The sequence below is a fragment of the Jaculus jaculus genome, chromosome 3, assembly GCF_020740685.1.
Source record: "Jaculus jaculus isolate mJacJac1 chromosome 3, mJacJac1.mat.Y.cur, whole genome shotgun sequence".
In the NCBI taxonomy this organism is placed as follows: Eukaryota; Metazoa; Chordata; class Mammalia; order Rodentia; family Dipodidae; genus Jaculus; species Jaculus jaculus.
In genome coordinates, this window is record NC_059104.1 from 133901872 (window position 1) to 133925338 (window position 23467).

Below are 23467 nucleotides of genomic sequence, written 5' to 3' on the forward strand. Positions count from 1 at the left end.
CTTTCTGGCTTATTAGACATCTTGGGGTTAAACTAATAGTTATAAAATATTTCAAGTTTAAAATGGTCAGAAAGAAATGTCCCAGAAATACATGAGTAGTTGGATACAGCCTCCAAAATTTTGGGTTTGAAAGTGATTTTTAAATCAAAAGAAACTGATATTGATATGTCTGATGACATGGTATTCATATCTGCTATAGGTTGAGTCTATAGAAAGAAAAATAAGTATGCATAGAGCGGTCCTGTCAACAGATGTTCATTGATAGTGCTTGCCTCTGTAATAGAACGGTGACATTGCAGTTGGGCTTGTTGTGATAACTGGAGTTTCAAAACAGCTTAGACACAGATGACACTTCTTAGCAGGGCACTGGAGTGATGGAGTGATGATGTGAAAAGTAGAATTAAACAAACCATCTATTGGAAGAGTAGCCAGGGGCTCAGCCTTCAGCAGGACAATTTCTCCTTATTTCTTGTTCCTATTTTACTCCAGCCTTTATGCTTCTCTTACTATCTACTTAATTCCACTTACCAGGTTCTTCTTCCCATGTGGCAAAAAGAAAGAACAATAAATATGGCAACCAGTTCCCACATTATCTTACAAGATAGGTCACTAGAGAATGCAAGCTTCTCCTCATATTACAGAAAATTTTGGTTGGCACATCCTTTGACTCACTAAGTAGGACATGAGGAGTCAGGTGTCTGTAAGAGCTCCTTGCTCCCTTTTGTGCCCCAAGACCACAGTACAGTGCTCTGAAGGAGACAGTAGAGGGCATTAGACCTCATCACATCCCTTAAGACAATTAACTATCAGAGGAAGAACTAAGGGTCATTTGACAAGAGTTAAGTGATCGAGGAAAACTCAAATATGTGACATATGACTCTTAATGGCTAGTAAATTGTTGATTTAAAACATTTATTGGGCTGGAGAGATGGCTTAGTGGTTAAGGCACTTGCCTGCAAAGCCTAAGAACCCATGTTCTACTCTCCAGATCCCACATTAGCCAGATCCACAAAGGTGAGGCAAGCACAAGGTCACATGCCCACTAAGTGACACAAGTGTCTGGAGTTCAATTCCAGTGGCTGAGGCCTTGGCATGCCAATTCTCTCTCTCTCTCTCTCTCTTTCTAGAATAAAATAAAAAATAAAATAAAATACATTTATTTCCCTTTGTTTTCTATAGTGGTTGGAGAAAAGGAAAAGATAAATAATGCTGTAAATGTCCGGACAAGAAACAACAAAATTCATGGTGAGATCTCAATAGCTTCTGCCATTGATAAACTGAAGAACCTGAAGAGCTCTCGTACACTCAGTGCTGAGGAAGACTTCTAAAGTCCTTTCCTTTTACTTCTCAATAACTTTGTTTTGACCTTTGGCATGTATTATTCTAAGTCATTTAAGATGTTAGCACTTCTAAGAATTTTGGGCCCACTGACAGGGGTCTACTTATGGGTTTATTTGAGAAAGGAAGAATGATATATACATAATTTGCTTATGTATACATAATTTAATTCACTAATGTGTTCTGAGTGTGATAATAGGAGAAGCTTGGGAAATTTTTAAACAATCCATGACGTCAGAGACCTCAGTAGCAAAATGTTATTCATTCAAAGGGGAAACACTAGTAAGTGAGGATTAAGAAAAATTATTACTAAGGTCTGTTCTTTTTCAAAATAGAGGCTTCAGAGCTGGTTATGCTGCTCCATGGAAGAACACTTGCCTAGCATGCATGAGGCCCTGGGTTCCATCCCCACCCCACCCTCAAAGTATGGACTTCAGATAAAAGTCCAGCATCCTTTTTGAATATGGGAGGGGGATCTTATTTTATAATATGTCTCAGGTATTTTTACAGCTGTTTTACTAAAGTTCACCCTGAAACTTTATGTCCAAAGTTGGAATCATTACTTAATTTATTTTAACTAGTCAGCAGCAGTAAGAGAAGCACTGAAGAAATTCAAAGAAATTCAGTACTGTGTAATCTGTTATTTGCACTGTAGGTGAGGAGTTGAAATTTTCCTGCTTTGGATTCACAATTATGCCTTATTTATCTTTAGAAAAAAAAGATACTGAATAAAATACATCACATGGTGTTTCCAGTATTTTGTGCTATGGGTGTCAAAGTTGGAATCATTATTTTATTTAACTAGTCAGCAGTAGTAAGAAGTACTGAAGAAATTCAGCACTGTGTAATCTGTTATTTGCACTGTAGGTGAGGAGTTGAAATTTTCATGCTTTGGATTCACAATTATGCCTTACTTATCTTTAGAAAAAAAGATATTGGATAAAATGCACCACATGGTGTTTCCAGTATTTTCTGCTATGGGTGTATAACACATTTGCTCACCTTTTTTGATGGGGTTCACTGATTTATAGACTTAAATGGATTTCTAATTTCAACTGAAAGAAACCCCTTATTGGCTGTAAACCAAACGAAAGTGGCTTTATGCCAGTAAAGAAATTCGTTACCAATTCATTTGGCTAGGTGTTGCAGAATTCAAAACAAATGCAAGAAATGTCTCTTGAACATTTAGTTAGCTACCTGGCATAATGTGAATGGTGAAACATCAGTAACTAAGTGTCATAGATTAGGTGAATGTAATAGTAGAAGGTAAAGGTTGTGATATAATTTTTAAAGCTCACGTTTACTGAGGGCTTATCATGTGCCACGCTCCATTCCAAATACCTTTTTCATTTATCTGATGCACAAGTGAGGAAGGGGGAAGCACTTGTAGCAGGTGGGTAGAAAGAAGAGAAGCACTTCCCCAGCTAGCTTCCTCAGCAGTGTACCCTGATGAAAACAGGGCAGGTGGCCAAGAGCAGCTCCCTTCTTCAAGGATGGCTTTTTCCAGGGCGGGACGGGTCTTCGTCCTTTCCTTCCACGTGACAATCCCACACTCAAGGCTCTTGCTCCAGACCTTCCAGGTTAGTCCTGCCTTTTCCAGTCTTAGGGAATTTTCTCCTAAGTGCCCCATATCCCTAAAGCCAGTGGTGAAAACGAAGGCAGGTGGATCCCGTGCGCGGGGGATACAACAAACTAACGTCGTCACATGACCTTAGGTCACTCCCAGGCTTCAGCAGTGGCGAGAGGGGCGCGACGTCCAATGGCGTGAGGGCCACTTGCGGACCGAGCAATCTAACACAGTGGCAGGGTCCCACGGTCACCCTATTCCTCTCGCGCCCTGGCAGGCCGGAGGGCGCCGCGGAAAGCAGGTGCACGGAGATCAGCCGTGGACACCCGCGCCCTAACGCTGACGCACTGCGCCTGCGCCCTAGACACCTGTGGACACGCCCCCTTCTGGGCGCGGCCCGCGGCTCCGCCCACGGCCGGAAGTGCGCCTGCGCGCCGGCAAGATGGTGGCAGCGGCGGGTCCGTTGCGGCGCCTCCGCCGCTTGTGCCGCGTGCTGCTCTTCCTCTCCCAGTTCTACATTCTGTCGGGCGGTGGTGAGTGAGAGGCGGCAGCAGCGGGGAGAAGCGTCCGCGCCGGGGGCAGGGCGGGCGGGCGGCCGGGGCTGCGTGCCGGGCAGCGGGGCGGGCCGGGGGGCCGCGCCTCCTCGGAATCTCTAAGCCGGGGGAGCCCGCGCGGGCTTGGCGGGGGAAACCGACCCGGACCCGCTGCACCCCCGGTGTCCAGTGACCGTGTGGACCCTGTGCTTGCCGTGCTCGTCGTCCGCCGGCGGAAGTCCCCGCGCGTTAGTCCGCAAGCCCAGGCTTCGCGTCCCAGGATGAATAACATGCTTCTCCAATTGTAGGATCCTTGAATTTAGAGCATTCGCAGCCGCTCGCTCAGGCCATAAAGGATCCGGGCCCAACACGTACATTCACCGTAGTTCCCAGGGCAGCAGGTACTAAACCTTTTCTCCTACAGTAAATGTGCATGTTTATATCGAGTAGTGTTCTTTTTTCTGTTTTCCACAAAAGTTTCATTAGTATACGAAGTCACCTTGCGTATATGACTGTGTGATGTATTTTGTTTCCGACAATGTAAATCGAGGGCATTTATACAGCCATTTTGACGCCTCTGATCATCTCTTTATCCAGTCCCACACTCCGCTTCTCTTTCCGTATTTCTGTTATCGTCCAGTTTCCTCCCAGTGCTACATTCCCTGTTAGTAATAAAGCCTTCTTCATTGTTGTGGGAATTCAAAAGGTAAGAGAGCACCTGATAAAAAGCCCAAGTCTGGTGCTGCTCTGGGGAGCTTTTGCTCCTTCGTTTCCTCCTCTTTAAGGCCACAATTGGTTAGCCTGGCTGCATAAAGCTTTGTGATTGTCAAACCTCCAGCCACACAGCAATAGGCGCACTAGAAAATAAAATGGTATTTTGTAGATTGACTACTAATAAAGTGACGTTAAGGAAATCCAGTTTTGAGGCTTTGTTGTGTTTTGCTAAATGGAAGCAGGCTCTTCCAGAGTTCTCTCACTGAGGTGATTGAAAGTGGCAGAAGGGTGTAAATGCAGTGGCTTACTTGAATTTCAAATGCGTACTGTCCTTTAGAGAAAGCACAAGAATTCTTGCCACCTTTGCCTGTTTTTTGACAGCCTCTCTTTTCAATAGCACTTACAGTTTTTATTCTCAAATGATAAAAATATATTTCACACCTGATTGGATTGGTTGGAAAGAATTTGCAACTTACTGGAGAAATTACTAACTAGAGTAGGGAGTTAATTATTTTGAACTTTGGTAGTATCAGACTACAAATGTTAGCAAATTATGGCTTATTGAGATACTAGTGAAGAATAATGACATTAGTTCTAGAGTTGGAGCCCTAAGGGTGTCAGTGGCTTCACTTCCCAGTGAATTGAGATGAAAGCAACATTGGGTTGGAAATGGGGAGAGATTGGTGTTCTGCTTCCAGTTTGGTCCAGTCCTCCCTCTCAGATTTTGCGGGAACTCTGTCCTGTCTGCTTAGGTTTTCATCTGTAAGTGGTTGGCTCTTTTGAGCCCCTAATTTGTACTGTGGATTTTCGCTGCATTATCTGCACATGAGTACCTTTAGCTTTCACTGTCCCCTGGGAATCTTCTCCCTCATGCACTGCTTCGCGGGTCTGGCAGCTTGCTGGTGGCAGGCCCCTCTAGTTGCAGGTGTCAGATTATGGCTCTAACTGCTTATTGCATTCAAGCTGTATCATTGCTAATGATTGCTCTTGGAACCTTAGAAAATTATCTTTCTGTTACTTGAGTTAGTGTTCATAGAGAATAAGCTGCCCTCTCACTTCTCACAGAAAGTACTGAAATCCCACCCTATGTGATGAAGTGTCCGAGTAATGGCTTGTGTAGCAAACTTCCTGCAGACTGTATAGACTGTGCCACAAATTTCTCCTGTGTTTATGGAAAGCCTGTCACTTTTGACTGTACAGTGAAACCTTCTGTTACCTGTGTTGTAAGTACTACAGCTTGCTTATTTGAACTAAATGCATTATAAAGTTAAAAGTGTAGCTTATAAAGTCAAAAGTGTTGCCTGTAGTGTGTGGGAGGTATATTCTGAAATGATTTTTTAAAAATATTTATTTATGGGGGGGAAGAAGAGGCAAATAGAATGGATGCGCCAGGGCCTCCAGCCACTGCAAACGAACTCCAGATGCATGCGCCCCTTTGGGCATCTGGCTTATGAGGGTCCTGGAGAATCAAACTGGGGTCCTTAGGCTTTGCAAGCAAATGCCTTAACTGCTAAGCCATTTCCTCAGCCCCTAAAATGATTTTTTTAAAAATATTTATTTATTTATTTATTTGAGAGAGAGAGGCAGATAGAGAATGGGCATGCCGGGGCCTATATCCACTGTAAACACAGGCACCACCTTGTGCATCTGGCTTACATGGGTACTGAGGAATCAAACCTGGGTCATTGGGCTTCACAGGCAAGCACTTTAACCACTAAGGCATCTGTAGTCCTGAAATGATTTTTATTACCTTTTATAACTGCATTTTAAAATCTTGGATTTGGTGTTAGAGATATAGCTCAGTGGTAGAGCATGTACTTAGCATGTATGAATCCCTGGGTTCAACGCTCAATACTCTTCTCCCAAATTTAAGAGCCTTGCATTCCCCTTCATATCAGCTTGCTCTTGTTCCAGTTCCAGTGTTAACTGAGGAGCTGGTTGGGGCTGGACTCTAGGATCTGCCCACAGTGACACCTCCTCCAGCCAGGTGGCTAGAGATCTAGGTTACAAGCTTTAGTAAACTTCTGAATCAACTGGGGGACATTCATTCAAACTACCACAGTCCCTAAGGCAGCACCTAATGGCATATACCTCCTCCAGCAAGGCCTCACCTTCCAAATTGTCATCAGCAGGGGACCAGGCATTCAGAATACATGAATTTATGAGGACATTTGCTTCAAACCACCATAGTCTGCATAAGCACTTGGCACATCAACCAAGAGGCAGACCTGCTGAGGAGAGTCATAAGATAGTGGTGACTCAAGACTGTTAAGTGGTTCTTCTGAGCCCTGAGGAGCGGAACTGAGATCGAAGGGTACTGAGGAAGATTTGAAGCCCAACACATGGCTCCTGGGGGCTTACATGCAGGGGAGTATGTAACATACACTCCCCCTAGGTGCTGTTTTCCAGGAGGGTTAATTAATTTCCAGTTCTAGTGGGTAGTATATAATTGTTCTTGGCCCAGATCTTTTCTAATAAGCTACAGAAACACCAGCTGTGATTGAGTAGCCTAGATCTTCCTTAGAGCCTGGTGGCCTTCAAGGAGTGTATGTTTTCTTCATTTTAGCTATCTTTGTTGAAGAGATGGCATGAATACACACAGGGAACAATAAGTGCCTCCTACTATATCACATCTTTAATTTTTTTTTTTTTTTGCTGTATGTGTGTTCATGTATCTAATATGGGTGTGGAGACCAGACCACTTTTTTTTTTTTCAAGATAGGATCTCTCAAGCTGGAGAGATGGCTTAGCGGTTAAACGCTTGCCTGTGAAGCCTAAGGACCCCGGCTCGATGCTCGGCTCCCCAGGACCCACGTTAGCCAGATGCACAAGGGGGTGCATGCATTTGCAATGGCTAGAGGCCCTGGCGCACCCATTCTCTCCACCCCCACCCCCCCCCCCCGTCTCTGCCTCTTTCTCTCTGTTGCTCTCAAATAAATAAATGAATTAATTAAATAAACAAAAAAAATTTAGATAGGCTCTCTCACTGAACCTGGAACTCACCAGTTAAATTCATCTACACTAACTACCTAGTAAGCCCTAGGGATCTTTTGTCTCTGCCTCCCCAACTCTGTAACCACTGGGGTCCATTACCATGCCCAGCTTTTATGTGGGACTATGGATTTGACCTTGACCTCAATTCGATCTTTGACTGACTAGGCCATCTCCCCAGGTCCCTCCTTTTTATGTGTTGCCACATATTTATTTTACATGTGCTCATGTTACCTAAGTCAAAGTGTATCACTGAAACAACTTACTATTTTAATGTGAGTTTAGCTAGTTTTGTTTTTTCTTTTGGTAAACAGTATATATGTATATGTTTTGCTTGATACTGTTTTTATAGCTGTTTTTCTGGTTCTTGCTGCTAGCTCCTAACTGTAAACATTGTGGACTTTTGTGCCCAATGGCTGCAGCCTTACTGATGAGGAGCAAGCTGCCATGCTGTGACTGACTAGCTGTCTCCTTGTTCTGTGGTGCTTAGGATCAAGACTTCAAGTTGCAAAGGAACTTCATCATCAACATGACTTGCAGGTTTTGCTGGCAGCTTCCTGAAACAGATTATGAGTGCTCCAATTCCACCAGCTGCATGACTGTGTCCTGTCCTAGAGAGCGCTATCCTGCCAACTGCACAGTACGGGACCACATTCATTGCTTGGGTAAGGAAGTCAGAGTTCAGGGAAGCTTGTAAGCAAAATGTTTTCCTTTGAGTTCTCTCAAGGGACCTTAACAAGAAATTTGAAAACTAAATTTTGGGTTTGGGGAGAGGGTTCACCAGTTAAAGGCAGTTGCTTGCCAGGGCTGACAGCCTGATTCAATTCCCCAGTAAATTTACCCATGTAAAGCCAGATGCACAAAATAGCCCATGTGTCTGGAATTCATTTGCAACTAACTAACTGGGTTTCAGAAATAGATAAATGAAAATAAAAAGTCTAGTTTGGCTTTTTACATTTAGGTCTATAATCCATGTGAAATTCATTTTGGTAGATGATATGAGGTTAGATTCAACTTTGTTTTGCTTTATACATGGATAGTCAGTTACATGGATAGACAGTGTGTTTGACTTATGTCATATGTGAAATGTTTCAGTTTATTCTTCCTGTTGGGTGATTTATCTTCTCTGTCTTACATACTATTAACAACAAAAAGTCTTGGTATCATGTTTCTCCATTGTATCTCTAACTTAATTGATACAAGCGTAATGACTGTGGGTTTATGTAAGGATTTTCTTTTGTTCTGCCTGCTGTAGTGAACATTGTAGTAAAAAGTGGTGACTCTCTTAGATTCTAAATTACAGTGCGCCTGAGTGTAAGTAAGTCTCCATGAGAGTATTTTTATATCCATATTTCAATGTAAAGTGTTAAATTTTTTTGTAAGGTAACCGCACTTTTCCTAAAATGCTGTACTGCAATTGGACTGGAGGCTATAAGTGGTCAACTGCTCTTGCTCTAAGGTAAGCTTTGGTACTAATAACTTTAAAATGCTGATTGCATTTCTTTGCAGTCAATGGAATCGTCCCAACATTGCACCCAGCCAGGCTCATGCTTCACTCAGATCCTACCACTTGTGTAAGATAAACTCCAAGAAACATTACTGTGGGAGGCTACATAATCAGACAATACCTTCTTGGAATTCAGTAACAAATATGTTACCATTTTCCCCAAAATACTATGCATTGTAGAGATACAGTCTTTCACATCCTGAATTTGCGTAGGTCAGTAAAATTTATAAACTATTTAAAACATGTAGGTCTATAATATATTTTTTTATTTTAATTAACAAAAAGAATATATGCTCACTGAAAACTGGAAAAAGTAAATGTAAAACATTAAAATTGCCTATAATTTTCTCATCAAATTATACACCTGTAACTCTTACATAAAAATGTACAATGTGTTACTATTAAATTTTTCAACAGCTTTTAAGAGAATTGTGCCAGTGTTTCTACTACAGGGAAACGCAGATGGGACTTTAGTAAAATGATTAGTTGAATGTGATGCTACTTGCTGGTCAAATCCTGCCATTCAAAAGGCAGAGGTAGGAGGATTGACTTGAGTTCGAGGCCAGCCTGAGACTACATAGTGAATTCCGGGTCATCCTGGGTTGGAGCAAGACTATCTTCAGGAAAAAAAAGAAAAAATGATGCTACTTACAGACTCGAGAGATGGCCACATGGTTAAAGTCCACTTCCTGAGGCAAGATTGAGGTTGGAGGGACCCTGAAACTTCTGAGATCAGTTCCTGAATCCACATAAATACCCAGGCATGGCCACATACATTTGTAACCCCAGTCCTGTGGGGAGCAGAGACTAGAAAATCTCTGGGGCTTGTGAAACCACAAACACTCCAGAATCAGTGAAGAGACTCCATCATAAGCAAACAAGCAGATGAGCAATGGAGGGGACCCTGACTGAGCTCTGCACATTCAGGGCACCACGTCTGCATACATGTACATTCACCACACACACCACATCACACCTACTGCAAATTTGTGCACACACAAAAGTTACTCTGTTTACAGCTGAAGTCTTTGAGCCTAGGACCCTGAGGCGTGCGGGGCTTATTGTGGGGCAGTTTCTCATCCTTCTCACTGTTGACATTTGTGGCCAAATAGTTCTTTTCATGGGGCTGACCTGTGGCTAATAGTATGCCCAGCAGCCTTCTAATGATTGTCTGAACACCTCCAGTTGTGAGAATGCCTCTAGTCATTGCCAAGTACCCCTAGAGGGCAAAACTACCATTAACCACTGTATTAGAATTTGGGCTAGGGAAAGAAAATTCCTGCCAGGGTAAAAGATGCCTCTAGAAAATGAAAGAGGAAACCAAGACAGAAGTTTAGATATAACAAAATTAAGATTCATTAACTGACCATCTTGGTCTAGGTAGTCTTTGTCTATAGTGGTTCAAATTCAAACCAATAACTGATTTTTAAAATAAGCTTTTTTGGCTTTTTGAGACAGAGTCTTGCTTGCTATGTAGTTCAGGTTATCCTCAAAATCACTACAGTCTGCCACAGCCTTCAAGTTGGAAGAGGACCAGGTAGGAGCCATTAGACCTGGCAAAACACAAATCTTATCTTAAAATAATTTTAGGCTTATGGAAAAATTGCAAAGATGATGAGAGTTCCTATTAACCCTCCTCACTCAGCCTTCCTTATATTGCTGACATTTAACACCTAACTAAGAACTTATGAGCAGTTTTCTTCTCACAGCTCAACATAGATTCTTTAAAATAGTTACTGTAAGCCAGGCATGGTGGCACATGCCTTTAATCCCAGCATTTGGGGTGCAGAGGTAGGAGAATCACCATGAGTTTGAGGCCACCCTGAGACAACATAGTAAGTTCTTGACAAGCCTGGGCTAGAGGGAATCCCTACCTCAAAAAAAAAAGGAAAGAAAAAAAGAAGGAAGGAAAGAAAAAGAACATGAAGTAGTTACTGTAAATAAGATAACTGGGAGTTTGCTTCAAAATACAGTTGTTCCTCACTGTCCTTGGAGTGCTGCTTCCAAGACCCTCTCAAATACCAAAATCCATGAGTGTTTTTAGTCCCTTTGTATACAATAGTGTAGTATTTATATAGAATCTATGCACATCTCCCATATTCTTTCAGTCAACTGTAGATAACTTACCATACTCCATACAGTGTAAATACTGTATGAGCACTGGTTCTGTATTGTTAAGAAATCATGACGAGAAAAAGATTGCACATACTCTGTTAGATGCAAGGTTTTTTTTCCTGCAAATATTTTCAGTTGCTGTTGACTAAGCTGTGGAGCCCTTCTTAGAATACAGAGGGCTGACTTCTCTTTGGTAGGAGTGGTACCAGTGAGCAGTACCAACAGAATTGGGCACTTGTAGCTTATTCATGGGTACTTTTTAAAGTTATTACATGTTTGGATTTTTCTGTAATAACTATTACCCCGATAATGTTAGACCTCAGACTTTGAAGGAACCTTAAAATGCATTCATAATACTAAGTTTTTAGAGTAAAAAAATGACTGGAAAAAAAAAAAACAGGCACCTTGATCAGATAAGCCAGATGTCTTAGATGCCTTAAGACTCCAAGACTCTGATACCTGACTGCATGTCCACACAATTTCTGTAGCCTGAATCCCTACTAGGCTTAAAAAGCAATGATGTCAGTTTCTTTAAGAGAATATTAGCTGTCTCCTCTTTTTTTCTTCCCTGCTGCTAAGAATTGAACCCAGGACCTCACACATGTGAAGTCACGTTTTTATATTTGGGGTTTTTTTTTTTTTTTGAGGGGGGTGTCATGATTATTTAGGATTATAAATTTGTGAGATAACCACATATGCTCTAAATTAGAGGATGTGATTATTTGAGACCCTTTCCAAATCTGACTGTGGTGAGGAAGCCACAGCTGGCTGCACTTATGGAGTCCAGGCCACTTTGCTGTTTCCTTACAGCATCACCCTCGGTGGCTTTGGAGCAGATCGCTTCTACCTGGGCCAGTGGCGTGAAGGCCTCGGCAAACTCTTCAGCTTCGGTGGCCTGGGGATCTGGACGCTCATAGATGTCTTGCTGATTGGAGTTGGCTACGTGGGACCAGCGGATGGCTCTTTGTACATCTAGCCATGGTTGGGTGCTTCAGAGAGGAGCAGCATTTACAGAGTCTCTGGCTTGTAGGAAATGATGTGGTATGAGTGGTGTATTTGTGTGTTTTTAATGTACAGCATCTGTACTTTGCTTGCCTTGATGAAGGTAAAATAAATGAAACACTGAACCATGCCAACCTGGAATTTGTTTTTCATTTGCCTGAAACATTTTTTTTTCTGTGAAAAAATTTAATCTTAAAGCCAAAAGAACAAATTCTGTGGTGTTTGAAAGTCTACTTAATTTCTATAACATTAGTTATACACGTGCATTGCTTGAGTAACACTGTGCCACTTTACCTGAATACCATCTGCCTTGGGAGCCTTTCATCTGTGACTAGAGAATGGGCATGTCTATTCTCTTAGCTAAATAAAGGTATCCCCATAGGCTTCCAGCATCTGTAAGTCTTGAGTGTAACATCTTTGTGGTATGGTCTTTATAAAGTGAAATGTAGTTAATGTGTCTAGTTTGTCATGTTTGAAATCTGTCAGAAATGTAAAAAGTTATAAAAATACTGAAAATTTAATAAAATTGCAATTACCTTAAGAATATAGATGTGTTTATGTGCTTTCAGTGTTGCTCTGTCTTAAATATCATAACTTACTTTTATTATCAGGAAGTAAATTGTTTTCAGGGAATAACTTATTAAAATGGTGGGAGTCCTGAAAAATGTACTTCTTTATGATAAATGTTCCTGAGTTTTTACAGATCTGTTGTAGGCCTTTTATTGGAGAGAAAAGTAATAACTACCAGTCCAAATAGGCTTTATTCAGTATTGATTTTGAGACATTAAAAATTAATATTCTTAAGACTGGGAGGTGGCTCAGTGGGTAAAATGCTTGTTACACTAGGATGAGAATCTGAGTTCAGATCACTACCACCCACATGAAGTGCCAGATGAGACACATTCTTTTAAGCCCAGCACAGGGGAGACACAGACAGAGTCCCTGAGGCTCACTGGCTGACTCGTCTTAACCAGATTGGTCAGCTCTAGGTTCATCAAGAGACCCTGTATCAATGAACGTCGAGAATGACTGAGGATGAATGCTTACTTAGTCTCAACCGCTGACCTCCACTGGGCATGCACACATTAATAAAAATATTCTTCCTTACAAATTTAAATATCTTAGTACTGATTTTTAGACATCCCCACGTATTAATGACCAGAGATGTTAACCAAAATCAGACCTAGAAAGTATAAAATACCTTTTGGGAATATTTCTATGACTCTAATGGGGCAGCCAAGTGTGTTGGTTTAATGACTGTAATTCCAGCGCTTCAGAGGTTGAGGGAGGAAAATTGCTGGGATGTTAGCCTTTAGAATTCCAGCCCAGCCTGGATACAGTGAAACTCTCACGGGGCAAACCGTATTCTTTTCCACCTTCTTTACTAACTATAGGTTACCTGAAGTGGGAATTAAATCACTTTGGTGGTAACAATGTTTGAAGAATGGGCGACTTTTTTTTAAATATTTTTTTAATATTTTTTGTTCATTTTTTATTTATTTGAGAGCTACAGACACAGAGAGAAAGACACATAGAGGGAGAGAGAGACAATGGGTGTACCAGGGCTTCCAGCCACTGCAAACGAACTCCAGATGCGTGCGCCCCCTTGTGCATCTGGCTAACGTGGGACCTGGGGAACCAAGCCTCGAACCGGGGTCCTTAGGCTTTACTTTTAAAAGGCAATATTCTGGCTGGGAGTTGGGGTTGTTGAGAGCAGTTCCAGCTCTGGTCACTAGGTGACGCATCCCCATTATGTTTACTTTCCCATTTCCAGAAAAAGGTATTTGAATTTTTTCCGAGGAATTTGTCCCAGAACATGAGCTGAGCAGTGCTTTGGGTTGTGGGTGTCTCAGTTTGTGTGGACCTTTCTTTCCAAGAGGAAATATTTTTTATTCTTGAGACTCTCGGTTAAGCAGGTATTGTTTCTACTAGAAGCAGCCCCTTTGCTAAGCATAATAACGTTTTCCCTGACCCTTTCTTTAGCTGTAGCTAGAAGAGTGCCGTAACAGTTCCTAATGCAGCCACATGAGGCGGAGCCTGGACACTGGATTGAGGTCACTGCCTGTGAGCCTGGTTATGAAGGAACCAGTTGAACAGCTTTAGAACTTGGGGGCCTGAGTTAAATAGTGAACCCCACAGTGTTGATGATGAAAAGACAAACATTTAGAATCCATGAAAAGAGCTGTGAATGAACTTGGGCCCAAGTGCTAAAGAGTTTGTAGGAAGTGATGGCCATAGTTTTAGCCAACCTGGAAAGCTTCCATCATGGATGTGGTAGACTTGGTCTGTGAGACACATCTAGTAGAAACTGTGGAGGAATCAAACTAGCAAGTAATGAACCCATGATCCTTTCTAGGTCTTCATATGGTGTAAGTGGGCAGGGTCTTTCTGGGGCATTTGTAATGTATGAGGGGTTTGCCCCATGGCCTAATCATTTCCTAAAGGCCCCATTGTCTAATATAACCTTGGGATTTCAAAAGGAATTGAGGTGGGAGGACAAACCATTCAGACCACGCATGTATGCCATGAGCTGTAACTATGGTATATTAGGAAGTCAGAGCAGTCAGCCCTTCTCTGTTGATGGCTCTCTAGATAGTCAGGATTTATCACTGCAGCATATCATTTGTCATTATATCATCATCATACCTCTACCTTACTTTGTCAGCACTCTTGCATCTACCCCAGTGATTCCTCATGAGAAGGTGTCGTGTTATTTATTTCTAGCACCCCTTTGTCCCAGCACAACATCTTGCACAAACAGGTCCTCATATATCTGCTGAGTGAGTTAGTGCCCTGATGTCCTGGAGGTTTTAACCTCGAGGCAGCTGAGGTTCCTGCAGGGAGATAGGAAACAGAAATTGGCTTTGAATAAATATTTTTGTATGGTATGGCACCATCTTAATCTGATTTTTGCAAATTGCTGAGAAACCATTCTGGTTTATGGTGCTTATAAAAAGGTACCTTTAAAAAAAATCCTCTGCCTCAAGATTTTTAAAATGTACAGATATCTCCTCTGTGTCATACCACTTTGTTTCACTGCGCCTCATGCCAGAATTGCATTTATTTTTGGTGCATCATCAGCTAAGAAATTTGAAAATGATTTTAATTCATGCCACCGGCAATGAGTAGAAAATAAGTTGTATCTGATGCAGACTTTCAAATATCACACTGAGAGCTCAGAATGAAGAAAAGTCCCCTCCACCTCTATTCCATGAAATACTCAGTTAAGCACTTTGGGTTAATTATGAAGTACAGGAACAATGAGGATTTATAAGTTAAGTTTTTTTTTTCAAAGAAAAAAATGCATTATTTTATTTATTTGAAAGAGAATAGGCGTGCCAGGGCCTCCAGCTGCACCACCTTGTGCATCTGACCTACATGGGTCCTGGGGAATCAAGCCTTTGTCCTTTAGCTTTGCAAGCAAGCACCTTAACCACTAAGCCATCTCTCCAGCCCAAGTTAAGTTTATTTTTATAAGTTCATGTTTATCTTGTTTATGTGTTTGTGTGTGGTGGGCTAGAGACCAAATCCAAGTCCTTGTGCATGCTAGGCAAACACTACTACTAAGCTACACTTGTAGCCTTTTTTATATCTTTTTTTAATTATTAGTTTTGTACTTAGTGTATACAGTCAAGTTGGTACCATCGTTAGCCTCCTCTCTGTCCTCCCCTCTCTGCAGGGACCCTCCTCGTTGGGGAATGTGGATCATGTATTGTGGGGTTAGCCATCAGTTATGGGTAGGAGCCAATGTCTGTGTATCACAACCCAACATGTGGCTCTTTTTGTTGTTGTTCCTGTATATACTTAGGGTATACATGGTGTTCTGATAAATGATTCCTATAGCTAAGAAAATTAACATACTTGTCGTCACACATAGTTACCTTTATTCTATCTCTAGATAAGAACACAAAGAAGCTCTACTCAGCATCTTTCCACTGAAGAATGAAATAACTACGGTAAGATTATATATGTAAGCTGATTTTTTTTTTCTTTGTGGTGGTGCTGGGGATTGAACTCAGTGATTTGCACATGCTAGACATATGTTTTGTCACTGAGTTAGATCCCCCCCCCCACACACACACATGCACACCAGCCTTTCTCTTACTTTTCTTGTCTCTAACCAGATACTTGACAGAGATGACTAAGAAAAGAGAGGTTTATTTTGGCTTATGGTTTCAGAGAGATTTTTTTACTCCATCAAGACAGGGAAGGCATAGCAACAGGAGCATCTCTGTCCCTTGCGATGGGAGTGTGTGGCAACAACTGTTCACATGGTGCAAACAGGAAGCAGAGAAAACAGGCTGGAACAAGGGTAGCTACAACCTCCAGAAGTTCATACCTAGTGCCCTACATCTGCCAGCCAGGCCACCTCTTTCAAAGTAGTGGTACCATCAGGGGCTGGAGAGATGTTTCCATGAATAAAAGTGCTTGCTACAAAGACACAAGGACCAGAGTTCAGACCCTAGCACTCCATAAGTGCTGGTGGGCATGGTAGTCACCTTATAATCCCAGTGCTCAGAAGGCAGGAGACAGGATCCCAGGACCAGCTGTCTAGCTGCACTAACCCAATCAGCAAGCTGTGCTCCAGTGAAAGAGCCTGCCTCAGTAAATTAAACACTGGAGAATGATCAAGGAAGACTCCTGATGTTAACCTCCTCTGCCTCTACATGCACGCATACCCACATGTGTGAACACACACACACAAGCACCACAAACTTGGGGCTACATGTTCAAAATAACCTGTGGGGAACAATTCAGAGTTAAATCATAACACATTGACCTTGGCCCTCAAAAGGCTTATGGTCATCCTAATATAAAATGCATAGCCCAACTTCAAACGTTACCATAATCTTAAGGTCCCAATACTGTTTTCAAAAGTCCACAGTCTCTTCTGAGACTCAAGACTAAGCAAGCTGTGAAACCCTGTAAGATCGAAAAGCAATTCGCACATGTCTAATACACAGTGGTAAAGTAAGCTCATCCAAAGAGGAAGGGGGACATAGAGAGGAAAGTTTGGACTGAATCAACACTAAAACCCAGTAGGACAAAATTAAGGTCACTTGCTCTGCGAGCAGCATCTGGGACCCATGGAGGCCTCCTCTGAACTAACAGGACTAAGTAGCTTTGCTCCTGCGGCCCTGCTTCCTGTAGCACACATGGCCTTTCACGGGCTTTGCTCCTGCGGCCCTGCTTCCTGTAGCACACATGGCCTTTCACGGGCTTTGCTCCTGCGGCCCTGCTTCCTGTAGCACACATGGCCTTTCACGGGCTTGGTCCACTCAGCGCCTGCAGATTTCCGAGGCAGAAATTCTGAGTTCCTGGTGTCTCCACATCCTGGGGCCTCTATTTCAGTCTACGCTTTACTCTCAAAGCTTGGTGCAAAAAGCCCACTCCCGGCCCTGAAGGGAATCTGACCTGCGCACTGCCTGGCTTCGCCAGCTTTTCTCCGGAGCTTTGGTGAAAGTGACAACCCTGTCACTCTTGCTCTCTGCATGCCTGCAAATCACCGAGTTATGCTGCCAGCTTTAAATGTGACCATGGCCCTTTTAGCGCAGCGACAGTGACCTCTGAGTGTCTGGGCAGTTGAACCTGGGCAAATGCTTTCAAAGTGCCTTTGCTCTTGTCCCAGTTTGAAGTGTGTGGCCTCTCTTTCATGTCACTAATCTCTCATGAAGCTTGTCCACAACCTTAAAACCACATTCCACTTTTTTTTTTTAACCAAACTGCATGTATTTCACACCTTTCTACTTTGTTCCCCTTCCCCCTCAGGTGTCACTCTAAATCCAAACAAAAGCAACCAGAATTAGCTATTTCACAGCCTGGATGCTATATTTTGCTGATGTTACTGCCTCAGTACTTTAAATTCAGCACAACATTGGAAGGACATGAACAAAGCAGCCAGGTTCTCTGCGAGAATGTAATGTGAGCTAATCTCAGCACTCGGGAGGCAGAGGTAGGAGGATTGCCATGAATGAATTCCAGGCCACCCAAAGACTACATAGTGAATTCTAGGTCAGCCTGGACTAGAGTGAAACCCTACCTCAAAATACAAACAAAACAAAAGAATGTAACATGAATATCCTCTAGCTCAATTCCTGATAAATTCCTTATTCTCATGGAAATCGCAAGCACATTTTAAAGTTTTATGTATTGATTGACACTTTTTAAAAAAATTATTTATTTATTTGAGAGCGACAGACACAGAGAGAAAGAGATAGAGGGAGAGAGAGAGAATGGGCACGCCAGGGCTTCCAGCCTCTGCAAATGAACTCCAGATGCGTGGGCCTCCTTGTGCATCTGGCTAACGTGGGACCTGGGGTACCGAGCCTCGAACTGGGGTCCTTAGGCTTCACAGGCAAGTGCTTAACCGCTAAGCCATCTCTCCAGCCCGACACTTTTTTACATGTAATACATATAATGTATTTTGATTACTTGCCCCCATTACATTCTCTTGTCTGCTCCCAGTGAACACCTTCTTCCCTACTCGTCCCCCTTCAATTTTCATGGTGTGTGTGTGTGTGTGTGTGTGTGTGTGTGTGTGTGTGTGTCCCTGAGTTTACTTGGGGCTTCTTACAGGAGCATGGGGGAGGCTATTTCCAGAGCATGGGCAACTTACCAGTGGCTATACCACTGAAGAAAATGTCTCCCCTGGGCAGAGGAGATGACTCAGTGGATAAGGGCACGTACCAAGCATGAGGGCCTAGGAAGTCTTGAGTTTGATCCCCAGTACTCAAACAAAAAATAAAAAGTGAAAAACAAACAAACAAAAACAAAACTAGGTATGGGCCTGGAGACATGGCTTAGTGGTTAAGGCACTTGCCTGCAAAGCAAAAGGACCCAGGTTTGATTCCCCAGTACATATAAGCCAGATGCCTATGGTGGCACATGCATCTGGAGTTCGTTTGCAGTGGCTAGAGGTTTAGGAGTGCCCATTTTTTTCTCTCTCTCTGTCTCTTTCTCTCAAATAAATAATTAAGAAAAAAACTGAGTGTGGCTATGCACACCTGTTATGTCAGTCCTGCAGGGGACAGAAACAGGAGAAATGCTTAGGATTGCTGGTCAGCTGATCTGACTGAAATGGCTATTCCTGGTTTAATGACATTCTACCTCGAGGAAACAATGTGGAAGAGCGACAGAGGACACTGACACAGGGTGCACACATCTGCATTCACACACACCAAAAAAGAAAAAAAGATAAGAATGTCTGCCCCTCCCCCAGCAGCATTATGGAATGAGGTCCTCCCCCATCCATGATGGAATGTTGATGGGGCAGATGCAGTGTCAGGCATGTGTGAACTTGCTTACTGTCTTTCCTAAAGGGCCTTCTCATCTTCTGAACTCACACCATAATCACCCACTAAGTGGAGCTTTAGGCTTCTATAGCCCTCAACTCCAAATTCCTCTATGTTCCTCCCACAAACCAGTTCTAAAGGTTTATCACAGCAACAACCCTGTTGCTCTGGGACCAATTTTCTCTATTAGTTACTTTATTTTCTCACTGCTTTGACAAAACACTTGACAAAAGAACTTCGGGGGGAAATTTACTTGGTTTCATTGGGTTCCATTCCATCACAAGAAAGGCATGGCAGAGGGAGTGGCTCTGTGTGGAACATGAGGCCGCAGCTATTCTTCAGCGCAGCCAGGAAACAGAGTAGAAGCTTTATCTTTTAAAGGCGTGCCTCTAGTCACCTACTTCTGCTATTCAGCTCCCATCTCTTCAAAGCTCCACAGCCTTCAAAATAGCACCACAAACTTGGGAATGAGTGTTCAAAGCATGGGCCTGTGGAGGGCAGATTCAGATTACCTGGAGACACTTGTTATCAATTCTTGAGTTTGAGGTATTGAAATTACCCTGTGTAAGCCATTGTTTTCGTACACAATAAGGAGGTTTTGCTTGAGACACTTGAACATAATTTATGGAGAGGCTCCATGAAGGTGGGCAGGACTGGTTCTCTGCTGTTGCCCAAGTAGGAGAGCCCTGCTTGGTGTACAGTAGTGCACAACGTCTGATGCATGAGCAGTGGGGACTGTCTGAGGGTTAGCTAAACACCTACGTGTATTGATCAAAAATATTTTTTTTGGAAAATGTTGCAGAGAGCAGTTGGTGCATACCATCTCCCTTAAGAAAAACTAAAATAAGCACTATATGGTAGAAACTTGCACAACTTTACCACAAAACACATATGAAATTAGATAAAAATCAGCAAACAAGCAGATACACCAAAATGTCAGAAAATGGTAAAGAAATTGCTCAGATATGTAAAATTATGACATAATCAGCAAAATTCATGGATTCTCACACGCAGAGATATAGATTGGTGCGCAGAAGGATAATATCCTCATCTTTTTTGTTAGTGCTAGGGGAAGAAAGTGGCTGCTGGGTAGAGGCAGGGAGAGAGGGCTAGACAACAAACAGGAGGGATTCTCTGGTGAATACATAGGCTTCATGTTAAACAAAGGCCGTAGCAGGGCTCGGGTGAACCTTCTGGTTATGAAGTCCACTCCCTACCAAAGTGAAGGATGCCTTAGATCAAGACAGCTATGGAGTCCACTTCTTACCCAAGTGAAGGAAGCCTCCTTGGCTCAAGACAGTTAGAAAAATCTTAAAGAAATCTGAGTTCACACGTTGCAGCAGATACAGTTTCAGCTTCTCAGTTTTGCCCCTGGAGAGCCATTAGTCCACAGATCATAGACTAGAACACAGAATGGATTTTCCAAATGCTCAAAGAGAAAATTTCCAATTTGTTCACATATATCATGAAATTGTCCACATTACTCAAGAGCTAGAATGACTATAATTTTTTTTAATTTATTTATTTATTTGAGAGTGACAGACACAGAGAGAAAGACAGATAGAGGGAGAGAGAGAGAATGTGCGCGCCAGGGCTTCCAGCCTCTGCAAACGAACTCCAGATGCGTGCGCCCCCTTGTGCATCTGGCTAACGTGGGACCTGGGGAACCGAGCCTCGAACCGGGGTCCTTAGGCTTCACAGGCAAGCGCTTAACCGCTAAGCCATCTCTCCAGCCCTAGAATGACTATAATTTTTTAAATTCATTTTTGAGGTAGGGTCTTACATTAGCCCAGGCTGACCTGGAATTCACTTTGCAGTCTCAGGGTGGCCTCAACCTCATGGCAATCCTCCTACCTCTGCCGCCCAAGTGCTGAGATTAAAGGTGTGTGCTACCACACCTGGCTCCTATATTTTTAATTTTTTGTGTGTGTTTTTATTTATGTATTTGAAATTGACTGAGAGAGAAAGAGGCAGAGAGAGAGAGAGAGAGAGAGAATGGGTGTGCCAGGGCCTCCAGCCACTGCAAACGAACTCCGGATGCATGCGCCCCCTTGTGCAAGTGGCTAATGTGGTTCCTGGGAAATCAAGCCTCGAACTGGGTTCTTTAGGCTTCGCAGGCAAATGCTTAACCACTAAGCCATCTCTCCAGTCCTATATTTTCTTTAATTAGAAAATAAAATGTGATGGAGCTGGAGAAATGGCTCAGTGGTTAAAGGTGCCTGTTTGCAAAGTCTCACAGCTGGAATTTGATTCCCCAATATCCATGTAAAGCCAGATGCACAAAGTGGTGTAAGGGTCTGGCATGCCCATTTCTCTCACTCTTTCTCTCTCATAAACTAGTAAACATTTTTTTTAGGCAAGCCCAACAGACTGACCTTTTTATGCAAAGAGAGAGAGAGGCAGAACGAGAGAGAAATCGAAAGAATTGGCATGTCAGGGCCTCCAACCATGTAATCAAACTCAAGATGTGTGCACCGCCTAGTGGGCATGTGTGACCTTGCATGCTTGCATCACCTTGTGCATCTGGCTTAAGTGGGACCTGGAGAGTTGAACATGAGTCCTTAGGCTTTGCAGTCAAGCACCTTAACCAATAAGTCATCTCTCCAGTCCAAATAAACACTTAAAAAACAACAAAATAACAAGTGTTGGTGAAAATGTGAAGAAATTAGAACCCTTGTTGCTTATGCAGGTAGAAAATGGTTCAGCTCCCTTGGAAAACAGCCTGACAGTTTATAGGAATGTTAAATACAGTCATGTAATTTGGTGACTCTACTTACAGGTACATGCTCAAGAAAAAGGCAAATATGGGGGCTGGAGAGATGGCTTAGCAGTAAAGGTATGCCTGAGAAGCCTAAGGATCCAGGTTCAATTCTCCAGGTCCCACATAAGCCAGACACAAATGGTGGCACATGCATCTGGAGTTCGTTTGCAGTGGCTAGAGACCCTGGCATGACCAATTGCCCTCTCTCTCTCCCTCCCTCTCTCTCTGTCTCCAACAACTACATAAAAATATATCTTAAAAAATGCAAATATGCATATAATCCAAAAATTGTTCATAATTACATATTTGGAATGGTAGAAAGCTGGAAACAACCCAAATGTCCAACCAATAAATAAAGCATGAGCAAGGAATACTATCACAGAAAGAAATGCAGTGCTGATACTTGCCACCACGTGGACAGAAACACTGCTGAATGTAAAGACAATCACACTTTTTGAAAAAGATAGGCTCAGCAGATGTATATGTATGTGCACATGCCATGGGTGGGGAAGAATGAGAGAATGCAAAAGGAAAAGGAAGAATATAAGCCTGTAAAAGAAAGATGAAACATTTATCTTAAAGAAGATATCTAAGAAAAAGATAAAGTCTGAATTTTTTGTGCTATAGAACAACTGTGTTCCTTCATCCAGCCAAAATAAGCCCCTATTATGTGACATGTACATTTCCAGGCATTAGAGTCCTAGCAATGAACAAGTTCTATTTTAATATTTTTATTTATTTATTTGCCAGCATAGAAAGGAGAGAAATAGAGAATGGGTGTGCCAAGGCCTCCAGCCCCTGCAAATGAACTCCAGAAGTATGTGCCACTGCATAGAGCTTTATGTGGGTAATGGGGAATCAAACCAGCTCGTTAGACTTTGCACACAAGCACCTTTATCACTATGCCATCTCTCTGGCCCACAAATTCTTTCTTTTGGGAGCATATATTCTCTCTCTCTCTCTCTCTCTCTCTCTCTCTCTTTCTCTCTTTCTCTCTCTTTGAGATCTCAAGCCCAGGCTGGCCTTGAATTTGCTATGTAGCCAAGGATGACCTTTAATTTCTGGTATACTTCTACCTCCCAGGTGCTGTAATTATAGACATGTAACACTGCACCTAGTGTTCTTGTTTGTTTAAAGTCTTTTAAATTTGTTTTTGTGATACTAGGCATTAAAACCTGGGCCTTGGACGTACTAGGCAAGAGCTCTATCACTGAACTATACCCCCACCCTTTAGATGTATGTCCTATGTATAAAAGTATAAAGACAAAGATATAAAGTTCATGGAACTTTTTCCTCATGGAGGTGACATTGATGTTTTCTCACTGGAATAAATGCATTCTGGTTATGGATATATACCTTGTTAGCTGTTTCATATGAGATTGCTCTGACCAAGAACTCATTTCACAGAAAAATAAATGTGACACCAAGGTGAGTTCACACTGAGAAAGTAGAAAATGGCCCTGACAGTAGTAGCCAGCCCATGGTTTTAACTCCTAAATATTAAAAAAAAAAATGTCCTTTTTAAGTTTATGCTTCCATTTGGATAATTTCTAACTTAGTTTTGAGGTTTGAAAAATTAACTCAAAGTTGTATTCATTCTACTTATATGCTCATCAGAAGTACTTTTCATCTGTAAGGTACATATCT

General features: G+C 42.4%; 2 protein-coding genes across 3 annotated transcripts in view; both read left to right on the top strand.

Moving 5' to 3' along the window:
- Tars3 (threonyl-tRNA synthetase 3) overlaps positions 1–2095 on the top strand; it is a 48679-nt gene extending 46584 nt beyond the window's left edge. For both annotated transcript variants that reach the window (XM_045146229.1, XM_045146228.1), the window contains one exon: positions 1180–2095. In XM_045146229.1, coding sequence (XP_045002164.1) covers positions 1180–1328 — 149 coding nt within the window. In that variant the 3' untranslated portion in view covers positions 1329–2095. The remainder of the gene's footprint in view (positions 1–1179) is intronic.
- Positions 2096–3334: 1239 nt separating this feature from the next.
- On the top strand, positions 3335–12313 carry Tm2d3 (TM2 domain containing 3). The gene is made up of 6 exons (XM_045145555.1): positions 3335–3438; positions 3747–3839; positions 5218–5375; positions 7634–7808; positions 8527–8602; positions 11576–12313. Exons 1-6 carry the CDS (start codon positions 3348–3350, stop codon positions 11739–11741), a joined length of 759 nt encoding a protein of 252 aa, XP_045001490.1. The 5' UTR covers positions 3335–3347; the 3' UTR covers positions 11742–12313.
- Positions 12314–23467: the final 11154 nt, after the last annotated feature.

Excerpts from the sequence above, each read along its gene's own strand:
- Tm2d3 (XM_045145555.1), top strand. The coding sequence starts at position 3,348 with ATGGTGGCAGCGGCGGGTCCGTTGCGGCGCCTCCGCCGCTTGTGCCGC. Across the intron at positions 5,376-7,633 it reads AACCTTCTGTTACCTGTGTT|GATCAAGACTTCAAGTTGCA; the intron begins GTAAGTACTACA and ends TGTGGTGCTTAG. Across the intron at positions 7,809-8,526 it reads GGACCACATTCATTGCTTGG|GTAACCGCACTTTTCCTAAA; the intron begins GTAAGGAAGTCA and ends TTTTTTTGTAAG.